At 33.2% G+C, this 11,875-nt stretch overlaps 1 protein-coding gene across 1 annotated transcript in view; it reads right to left on the bottom strand.

The window, feature by feature from the left end:
* Positions 1 to 660: 660 nt before the first annotated feature.
* Positions 661 to 11,875, bottom strand: part of OLA1 (Obg like ATPase 1) — a 146,318-nt gene continuing 135,103 nt past the window's right edge. Inside the window, exons 8-11 of the mRNA XM_033113036.1 lie at positions 7,595 to 7,735; positions 6,817 to 6,913; positions 4,630 to 4,752; positions 661 to 1,172 (exon numbers count right to left, since the gene is read on the bottom strand). Coding sequence (XP_032968927.1) covers positions 1,071 to 1,172; positions 4,630 to 4,752; positions 6,817 to 6,913; positions 7,595 to 7,735 — 463 coding nt within the window. The 3' untranslated portion in view covers positions 661 to 1,070. The remainder of the gene's footprint in view (positions 1,173 to 4,629; positions 4,753 to 6,816; positions 6,914 to 7,594; positions 7,736 to 11,875) is intronic.

The following is an 11,875-nucleotide window of genomic DNA, read 5'->3' as shown; positions in this document are numbered from 1 at the left end:
AGAAGAAGGCTAAGTGTCAACTGGTCTCCAAATAACTAATTTGTCATTATTTTCCTTCAGAATGTTCTACTACAATCTTACAAAGTGCTTCACTTATACATACTAAAAATTCAACTGGTCTAAAACATTTTAATAGCAAGTATGAAAAAAGTTTTCTAATTTTCAAGGTCTAATCTTTTTAGTAATAAACTTTACACTCACTACTGAATTTAAGCCAAGATTATAACCTACCAGACATGAATGGGTTAGTTTTTACAATACTTTCATCATTTCAAAGGAAAGATGAAAAATAAACACTCTCTTTACTATGGTCACAACAACACTAAAAATCCCTTAATTTCTGAAGCAGCCTTTTTTCCAGCATTATTTTCCTTTTGGTCCTCGTCACCCATGTTATAGCCCTCGTAGCACCACAGCTATCATCTTTCAATAAATGTCCATCTACAAATTAATTAACTTTCTTGAGACAAATCCCTGGTATACTATTCTTCTGATTCCCATGAAAGACTCACTTTTAAGATACGATTGCAGCTGCCCCACACTGCCAGTTACTGTGTCATATGCACGCCTTAAAATTCTGTAATCAGCAGCCACCAGGTGCCGTATCGCATTCAGCACACTACAGTCAGTCAATACAGACATCCCCAAACACACCAAGGCTGGTTTTGTCAAATGTTTTATTGAGTGTAGACATCTGGAGTACTGTAAAACATGCATTATCTGTAGATTCAAAAAGGAGCAAGCCACATTGTCCTCACTGTCAGATGTGTCAGGCTTGGCACACATGATGGAGATTAATGAAGTATCATGAGAGTAATATGGTTCCTGAAAAGCTTCTACAATTTGGAGTAGGGTCTTAATCATGTGAAAAGCAAAGCTGTTCACGTTAGTGAACTTGCATTTCATTGGGGGTGCACAGTATTTTAATTTTAAAACAAATAAAAATAATTCTGTTTGTAGAAGATTCCCACCCCCTCAACTTTGTCCCTTCAGTTTTCAGAAATTTTAATTAAAAAAAAAAATCATTCGCCTTTTGGAAATTGTACGTTTGTCTGAGCAGTAACTAAAATTTATTTCTTCTTCGGTTGCTGAGGTGTATTAAATTTGAAGAAGATAATATCTCCATCTTCAACAATATAATTTCTGCCTTGTTGTCTGTACTTTCCAGCAGCCTGCAAATAGGAAATATAGAGGAAATGGGTTATTTTACAACTAAATCCGTGAGGTAAATGATAGGAACAGATGTAAAAAGTATTATATTTCTTTAAATATATATATATAGGAAGTCATACAAGTTCAAAACTAGACTTGGAGAGAAGCAAAGTATTCCCGATTTGGGCAGCACTAGATTTTCCATACATACATAATCATAATGTATTCTCCACTAAATTGTTGGTACATAAATGTAATTATACCAATATCATTAAGTTTCATTACATGCTGTTTATGGTACATTTCTGATGTGTCTGCAAACATCCAGCAAGTCACTGTAACAAAACAGATAAAACCAGGCAGGAGAAAAAGACTATACAACTAGTTTAAAGCTTCTTTATTTCCTTAAAGAAATTCTTTGGTGATACTGATAAAGTCAAAAAGGTAGTTTGTTATATGGAAAACTATTATCAATTGTAATGCACAGATTTTAAATGATCCCCTTGGAGCTTTTTATTTAGTCTTGACAATGACCATACATAGTGGTGTGTATTAGAATTCACCAGGAAGAAGACTACAGGCATACCAAGGGTTTGGTTCCAGATCACCACAACAAAGTGAGTATTGCAATCAAACGGTTGTAATCTTTTTGCCAGTAGAGGCTCTGGCCTTTAATTTGTAAACAACGCAACATCTGTGAAGCACAATAAAGTGAAGCGCAATATGAGATATACCCTAGTTACACGTAGACTCTAACAGGTTGAAACTGCAGACAGGTATTTTTTCCACTTGCATATTAGTTGGCAAAGTAACGGATTCCACCTGCTGGTATGCAGATTGAGATGTGCATCGGCCTGTAATCCTAATACAAATAAGCAGCAGTTCCAGAGCCCCCGGCTCACCCGGCACAGCACACACACTCCCCCCTACGCACAGCGGGCTCCTGAGCATCTAAGCCTAACACTACGCACACTGACACAGGGCCACATTACCCCACCGTCCACTCCACCACTCCACCACTCCACAAGGACTCAAGGATCTTCTGGAAAAAAGTCTCAAAAGTATTTTCCTTTGTTAGAATTTATTGAGAACACGAAACCTTTGCCCAACAAGATTAGTACTTCCCTTTGAAGATATGGATAAGAATGTTCAACGTCAAGTGTAATTATACTAATCGGAAAAAACACTAACGAAGATCATACATCTGAGGTTAAAATCAACAAACCAGATCACAGAGCTCCAGAAAGCATATGAGCATTTTTAAATATCTAGACTATATATAAAAAAATCACCTACTCATAATGTGTGCTACTAAAACAAAGCTTATTTTTAAAAAGCCACGATATTCTAACATTCCAAAGGCTTTCCCCCACTTTCTCTCTCTCTGATTTTTATAGACACGTGATGTACTGAAGGCCATATGCTACTTATTTTGAGAATATAAAGTCCACTGTTACAAAACTATACAGACAATTTAAATCAAATACATACTGACCTGACATATTAATGTAAGTTTATATATTTTATCACCACTCAAGTTTACTATTAATTAAAGGTGACAGTGTGCCTTTAAATTCTCTAGAGACCATTTAATCCATTTCCACTGCTATCAGAAACACTGGTTGAAAAAAAAAGTCAATACCCATTTGTGAATCTTGAGTATGTATTAAACAAGACACGTCTAACCAGTTCATTTGCACTTGAAAGCAGCCATCTGTAGAAGCCAGCTTTGCCTAAGCAGATATGATTGCTAATAATGTGATATCCCTGTAGACTACAAAGCCCACACAGAGCTATTCAGTATATAGTTCACAGCACTGGCATTAAATTAGTTATGCTGCACTGGTGTTAGAAATACATATACATACATACACATACATGCAATCTTGCTCTCAAACCTAAAACCTACTTGATAATATACAAGTAAATGTTCATTGAATAAGAGAGCATAAAACAATTCACAAATGCTTTACTGACTTGGAGTTTAAATTTTAAAATGTTAGTTTTGGAGATTAAAAAATCACACAAAACACTTAATGGTATTCTAAGCTGAAAATCCAGAGGTCAGTCTTTTCCGATTTATAGTGTAAAAGCTCCCAGCTCATGTTAAGCATATCTACAAGCAGGAAATATTATTTTATTGTACATTATAAAGTTTCCCTGCATTGTTAAAGAAAGTATTCACAATTTATATATCTTTCAAGTTTATTATAAGATAGACAGCTATTAAGGATTGATGAAACAGGCCTATCACATGAGAGTATAAAGAAGCAGCCTCTGATTTCTAAATGCTAGTAATGGAAAGATACCTTAATCATCTTTACTCTATGAAAAATACATATGCCAACATGATGTAGCATGTTAAAAAATAACCTGAGACTTTCAAGTCTAATTAGTATTCTTGACAAAGTTCAATCTCAATATTTGCATACCTATCTATTGATACAGATGACACCACTGAAAAGTTAATGATATTGTTTAGTTGTAAACTGGAACTTCTCTCACTCCTTTTTAAAAAACAAAATGGCTCTCATTCCACATTGAACCAATTATACCAAGATTTTTTCCCTCCTCTTCGTGGTGTTTCAAAAGTTCTATTAAAGTCCTGTTGTTCAGTATGAGCTTACCAATGATACCAATGAAAATAAACTTGAAATAAACTTTCCTGCATCCCTTTCAAATTATGAAATAGTAGACATATGAATTCTGTTACATTTTTCTATGGTCTTCTTCAAATATCAAATTAAGTTAAAGAAGCCTTCCTACAATGTCAGTTTAATCACTTTACTCACCTATCGATTGGAGATGACATACCTACCAGATTCTACTAAGTAAGACCTAATAAAGTGAAACAAAATTAAGCCTGAAACAGAATTTACATTAAAAAAAATCATTTATTACTAATGTGTAACATTGCTTCACTAGTAGTGGCTGCAAATCAAATTACTTATTAGCTAAAATAAAGCACAATTTTGGACCTGCCCTCTAGTGTTGAGAAAGCAAATCAAATTCCCAAAGATCTTTAAAAAAAAAAAAAAAATCACAACCATGAAGTTTCAATAAGAACTGGTTTTATTTAACTAAATTTCTGTCCCTTACCTTGAATTAATCATAAGGATATATATACATATGTATATATACATATATGTATATAGATATATTCCTTCTATTTTAGATATTCAAATGTAATAAGTATAATTTTTCATTGGCCATTAGTGAACAAATTCTTTATAATTATTTAAAACTAATTTATTTTATTTCTAGTTTTAGAAAAACACCACAAAATTACGGAATGACAATAAGTCACACATTTTAAAAATTATCTAAAAGTATGTAAACAACTGCGGCTCTTCAGTTGATAGTAACACTAAACATTGATATACTAAATAACTGTCTTTAAAAGGCAGTTATTCATTTTAATGAGTGTCTTCATATTAGTAAAAATTATAAAATATGAAACCCCAAATAATTCCTTACCTTGACTGCATTTTCAGAACCTTCCTCTTTAAAATCTTCGTATTTCATTACTTCAGCCATAATGAATCCTTTTTCAAAATCTGTGTGAATCTTTCCTGCAGCTTGAGGAGCCTTCGTTCCTTTCTTTGAAAAGAAAGACCAGAGAAAACTAATTGCATTTAAGATGATTGACTGTAGGTATAGAGTTTCTTTTTTCTGATTTGTAGTTGGGGTCAACTTAAACTTAGTTTAATATCAGTTAAGATGTCAGATACACAATTAGTACATTTTCAACACTGAACACAGACAGATCAGTAGATATTAAAGAAGCATAGCTTTGTTTTTCTTAACAGTCATCCACAGTTTTATTGATTTAGATGGCAGTGGTCTGGTTTTGGCCTGGGTTTCACTTCGATTTTCTATTCTTCACAGTGGAAAAAAAAAATAAGGATTTTCTTTTTAAAGTAACTTTCAAGATGAATTATCAAAGGTTTTAAAAAGATTTAAAAAAACTTGAAATTTTCAGCTCATCTAAAGAACATATAAAAATCAATATATAAAGGAACATTTTAAAGATATTTCCAACAAATCATATAATCTATGTTTGGCAAATAATTTTGAAATCCTCATAAAATTTTAATAAAATTTTCAAGCATTTTACATTATACACCCGCCTCTAACCACCACGTAGGAAAATTCAAGTTGATATAGGAAGAGAAATGTTTTGTAATTACTCCATGTGTTAAATTACAAGGACATACATTCCAGACACACACAACCATGGAAAGAAATTTGAGAAATAATGGTGACCTAAAGGCTGCTTAATAAAGCATGTTAAAGTGATAAGAAATCTGACACTATAAAGCACAGTTTTTACAATAAAAGATGTATTGGGTTAATATGGCTACTCACTGATGCTTACCTGACTAAATATCTTAGCACATTAAATCATGGATACTTACAATCAGTCTTAAGATAAACCAGCTTTCACATTTTCAAGCCCAGAACACGTTATCTTTCCTGCTACATACTTAAATTTGGAAGTTTTAAGGCTTTAAAATATATAGTAAAAATAAACCCTGACAATTTGTTTACCAACTCAGATTTATTTTGACATTATTTTCTAAGTGTATATATAAAAGAACCTTGGTTAGAAATCAATCTTTTCTCTCTCTCTCTCTCTCTCTTTTTTTTTTTTTTACAAAGGGGAGAGGAGACAAAAGTGAATCTAACATTCACACAACAAACACATTTAACATTTTATTGAACTTCCTCCGTGTTCCTATCCATATTAAATCAAAACGAATGTAAAATAAATTGCGGTAGTCAGTACAAACAGAAATCAAAGCAGCACTAAAATTAATCATGTAGCACTTATTAAAAAGGCATAATAAAAATGAAAAAGACACTGACTATTTCTAAAAGTTCTGACATTATTTTTATATTACTTAACAGTACTTGGGGCTACATATATTTCAAAATATTTTTCAATAGTAACTACCATATTACAATATATTTACATCAAAAAGCAAGTCATTACAGCTCAGTTTCTATTGTCCTCTGGGAATAAATTAGTCATTGTTTCTGGTCGTAATCAAGTCATTGTATATATCAATACTTAAAATACATATCACATTTTTAAGAAGACTGAATACATAACATAGCAAAAATAAACACTACTTCTATGAATTCAATTTACAAAAGGCATGAATTATTACACATTGAGTTTAGCTCTTTGAGGCCAACTGTGTATCTATGAAGAGCATAATGATGTCATATTGCTTTTATTGCTGAAAATGTAATCCGAGCAAAGCAAAGGAGGAAAGAACCACCCGCAACCCAAACAAACTTAGCGAATACAAAATGAAAAGCAACATCAATTTCACTGCAGACAAACCCAGTCACACAGATTAAGCAAGCACAATACTGGTGCGTCTTATCTCTGACCACAGGAGGAGGGTAGACAGATTCTACAGGATGAAGAAATTCAGACTATGTAATAGGCAGAATCAATTGTTACCTGCCTCAATCAATGCCGCTCCACTTTCACTGTTCAGCAGCTCACAAATAATTAAAGTTATCCTGGACAAAAACCTCATCTGTAATGACTAGCTAACCGCCACCATGACAAACTTCAAAGTCAGTGATATCAATCTGAATTCAATAGTGTGGAACTGGATATAGCTGATGAATAAGTATGAATCTTACCCTGATGGTCCATGCACGCACTTCATCTGGGCCTGCAGTGAAAAAGTATTCTAGTTGGAGTGCTGCAAACCCAGCCTTAATGATCTTTGGTAAAGCGCTGAAATAAAATGAAACAAATTCACTCAACATACAAGTTGACTGTACAAGAGATTGGTATAGAGCTAAAATTATTCATTTCAAGCAGAAAATGTTAAAGATATTAGTAAATGACTATTCATCTTTCATAATGTACTTGAAGATGTCAGAAAGCATACAACTATTTCTAAAAAATCCCCTCTAAAACTGGTTTTAATTGTATTAGTCTCTATCATTTTGAATTGTTTACTATAAAAAAAAAGAAAAATTTGATTTACCATTCTATGACTATTTTCCTCCAATATTAATTATTCGAAGGATGTGGGTCACGAAAGCAAATTTGACTGAAATCCAATGTTTAAACAATCTATTATGGTTACTCAGAAAAAACTAAGGCAACTGATTCACCCTTTCCCTTCCCCCACTGAACATGACGAAAGAGTTTTGGCGATCATTCCTTCTCAAAAATATACATAACTAATACCTATGTTATAATTAAAACACTGTACGGAGATGACAGATGACAGTTAAAAACTTAATTTAAAATAAATCTTTTCACTCTGTCTCATGGTAAAGAAAGGAGAAGATTCCCTCTTTATAATGGTAATTACTCTGTCATTTATTATTCTATCAGCGCAAGCAATTAAATTACTGCAAGGAAATAGTTGATAATAAAGTGTAGGGAAAATGAATGCTAATTAACCTTTGTGTCATGTTCGCTTCCAGATACTTCTGTCTCTCCTCAGCACTCAATTCTTGCAACTTGAGTTCCAAGGCCCCACTAAAAGGAATGACCAAGGCACCTGGGTCATACTTGTCCACCCACTCTTTAATTTTTATCAACCTGTAGACAAAAAAGGGCACAACATTATCTTGTAGTGCATGCATGACTGTACCACATTCATTATTATCAAGTAGCACATACATATTCATAAGAATTGCACGGTTTTATGATGCCATCTTTTTGTGTATAGCTTTCCAAGGTCAAGGCATTAACAGGCAGCAATTGCTTCAGGTATTCGCCATAATATTTTACTATAATCTAGTTTTACTTCAGCACATCATCTATAGGAAATGCAAATATTTTTAAACTTTTTAAGTTACATTAAATTTGTTCAGCAATAACACCTGTGCCCTTGAAAACCTTAATTTTGTGATTTATTTTCCTTACTTTACAAAGTAAATTTTTTTTTTTAAAAAAAGTTCTGCTTGTATAGAAATCAGACCTAAAAGTGCCAGCTAATTTTGAAGAGTCTTTGAAAAATAAATAATTTCTTCCATCCAGATATCTATATATGCCTGGTTCAGTTCCTTATTGGACTAACAAGAGCTTACAGTTGTATTGGTTTTGAGGGAGACTTTTGCTAATCAAAACAAACATGTCCAAACATACAGATTTATAAACCTAGTTGGTTATGTACACACTGCTTTTATGAACCCCACTTTGTAGGATCATGAATAATGGAATTGCAGAGGAAATAAATTCCTTTCATCACAAAGGGTTTGAAAAGAAATTGATACCAAGTGTTACCTGAAAAGATGACTGAGTGATTTTTTTTTTCTTCCAAAGCATGGAGTATTTTGACAAAGTAGTAGTTAGAACATAAATGAAATAAGTGTAGTAAATATATTAACCGGGTTCTGATCCTACCACTTTGCTAGCTTTTTATTCCTGGGCAGGTTACTGAACGTGTCTAAGCCTGGGATTCCTCGTCTATAAAAATGGAGACAATAATAGTACATATTACATTGTAAAGACTCTAGAAAAATAATGCCTGGCATATAGCAAGCAAATATTAACAGTAATTACTATTATTAATTTTCATTCTCAGGTAATCATTGTATATATACCTATGTCTCTGGAATAGTATAGTATAGAACTGAATATAGATTTCATAGAAATTTATATTAAAAATGTTAATGTATACCATGCATAGTTCCACTAGTCTCCCATGTTTAGACCAATGTTTTAATAGCTACTATGGCAAACAAACAAACAAACAACTGTGGCAGGAATCCTTTAAATAATCTATGTTAATGTCACTTTAAGGGAAAAGAAACACAAGAACTAAACCACAAATTCATTAACACTCACCTATCACAGAAAATGGCAGAGGATCAGTGTTATTAAAAAATTAAGAATATATAGGGCCTACTGAGTAGGTTTAGGATGGGATAAAGGAATGAAAAATTCATACAATAGTTTTTACATGTTTGTTATATAAAGCAGTATATACTTTATTTAATATGCTATCAGTGGTTTTTTATCATAATTATTCTTCCTTTTGGTCACATCCTAAAAAAACTGGACCAATCCAATCTAATCCATCAATCAATCAATATGTATCTTGGAATAAAGTAGTTGTCCTTTAAAATAGGAAATCCAAACCAGATATTTTCGTATCCAAAATTATGAAAGACAGGTTAAGAAAAAAGGGGAAAATTTAAATTGATACTTCTGCCTATAATAACATTATGAGATTCTAAGTTACTTCATAGACTTACACTATTCAAACAAAACTGTACATTAAAACATACTATTACACAACTCAGATACAATCAAATATGTAATTAATAAAAGATCACATACCAAATACAGACTCAATGAAAGTGAAATAAAAACAAGCCCATGTAAAAGGATAATATAAAAATACCATACATTTTGTTTCATAAACAGTCAACATAACTAATAAAACTAGAACTGTTATGAAACAAGATAAAAATAATTACTTTGGTTAAAACATCAATTCGGAATAACAATAGTTTTACCCTGTCATTTTAACAGCCTTTCCTGCAGTGTCCTCAGAGGGATTATTTGCATTCCTCAGGTGTTCCATTGTACAATTCAGATGAATAAAGACTTACAAATCATTCCTCTACCGCCAATGTGAGACTTTGATCTGGTGAATACACCATTGTACCTTAACTATAATTGGCAAAAAACCTGACAGTGTAGGCATCACAAGCTTAATAACAAAGGAGAATATCTCAAAGTGTTGACAGATGATCTTCATAATGCAGAAGCAGAGCTGGTACATTTTAGCAATAAATGAGCACTGAGGTCTAAAGGTCTCTAAAGTGACTGACATCAGACCTGCTACAGCCTCACTGAAAGAAAAAGGTACCGTGGCACTCTCCGTAAAGTGAGTTAGGCTCTTTGCCTGCAAGCTTCACTTTTGTGACTTTCACTGTCATAGAAAACACAGGGAAGATGAAAAGTGAGTTAGGTTCTTTGGCTGTCTGCTCTACTTTTGTTACTTTTACTATCAAACAAAAGTGAGAAATGTCCCAAAGTGATATTTAATTACATATTTGAAATAAGACCTGGGTAATTAAAAAATATGACTCGATTTCAAGATTACAGGCTGGAATACATATAATATAACTATTAGGTCTGATGGTTACAAAAGTGTGATAATGAGGCCAAGATCACAAGTTTGAACCCCATTGGGACCAGTTACCTTTTGCAGAAAAATGTCTATTCTATTGCTATAAACCATATCCCAAACTATAGTCATCTCAAAAACGTGTGCTACTGGCACATGAGGGATATGGAAAATCAAAGTTGAGCTCAGTACCACTACTAGAAGAACAATTTCAAGTACATTCTATCAAAGTGACTGAATAATAATCTCCATATACAAATGTTAGCAAATGCCTAAAGAAAACTGTGCAACTGTTACCGTATTTCCCCGAAAATAAGACCTAGCCGGACAATCAGCTCTAATGCGTCTTTTGGAGCAAAAATTAATATAAGACCTGGTCTTATTTTAATATAATATCTAACATAAAATAAGGTCTTATCTAACATAAAATAAGACTGGGTCTTACATTAATTTTTGTTCCAAAAGACGCATTAGAGCTGATTGTCCGGCTAGCCCTTATTTTGGGAGAAACAGAGTAGTGAGCAAAATAATAGTAACGATGATAATATTGTCATAGAATATCAAATTATATGAGGGGAGAAGAAACAGTAAAGACAGTACACTCCTACGAGTTCAAGTATAAAGACTTTCATAGTACATATTCGTTTTATAAATTTATGTGAACAGACTATTGCAAGGGGATCCATCCTTCTCTTGATAAGCAGCCAGAGCCACACTGATTTTCCCCAAAGTCTTATGAGTGACAAATGGAAAGAGGAACTGCCATTAGTTGCATTTTTCTCCCTGACAATGAAGTAAGAGGACAAAGCAGGGACTATTCAGTTTTAAGGCTAAAAGGGAGATGCACTGGCCAGTAGTGATGTTAGTCAGATTCTTTGGCAGAATGAGATCTTTAATATTAAGTTAGTATTAGATTTCCAAAAAACCATGTCCCAAATTTACCTTTGGTCTTATAATCTGACTTTTCTTGGCTAGTCTTGGAATTACAGATTCTATCTTTGATTTTCGTAAGGTTAGTTCACATTGTTTGTATTTATCTTCCCAGATACCAATTTTATTTCTAAAAATTCTATTTGTTTCCCTTTCAGAATCTACCTGCTCTTATTTGGGTAACATTTTACTCGTTTAATGAATTCTTAGTCCCCTTTCAATATTTTAAACAGATTAATTTAAAAGTTCCTTTCAGACTGTTCTAATCACTTCTAGTTTCTTGAGTATAATAACTCTGCCCCCACCATTTGTCATCTGCTAACACGACCTCTCACGACAGTTGGTTCCTGTGTCTGTTCAGTGTCGTTTAGGGTGTGTGGTCATTTGGCAGCAGCAGTTATGTTCCAAGGGAGTCTGTGATCCCCTGGGTTGTTGAGATGTATATAATGGGTAGTTTTGTGGTTGTTTCTTCTATGGAAAGAGCTCTGGAGGTTTCTACACGAGGTTATTGGTAACGCAAATTAAGGCACCTTACTTCTTACAGTGCAGTCCCAATCTCTAATTTCCTGAAAGTAATAGTTTCCTCCCTTGTCTGGAAGGGATGGGAGGCGGCGCATTTTTCCAGTATCTGATCATGGAAAGGACAGCCTTTTCTAGGCTTTATGAAT

The sequence above is a fragment of the Rhinolophus ferrumequinum genome, chromosome 8 (genome assembly GCF_004115265.2).
Source record: "Rhinolophus ferrumequinum isolate MPI-CBG mRhiFer1 chromosome 8, mRhiFer1_v1.p, whole genome shotgun sequence".
Taxonomy (NCBI): Eukaryota; Metazoa; Chordata; class Mammalia; order Chiroptera; family Rhinolophidae; genus Rhinolophus; species Rhinolophus ferrumequinum.
This window is presented reverse-complemented; position numbering and strand designations above follow the sequence as displayed.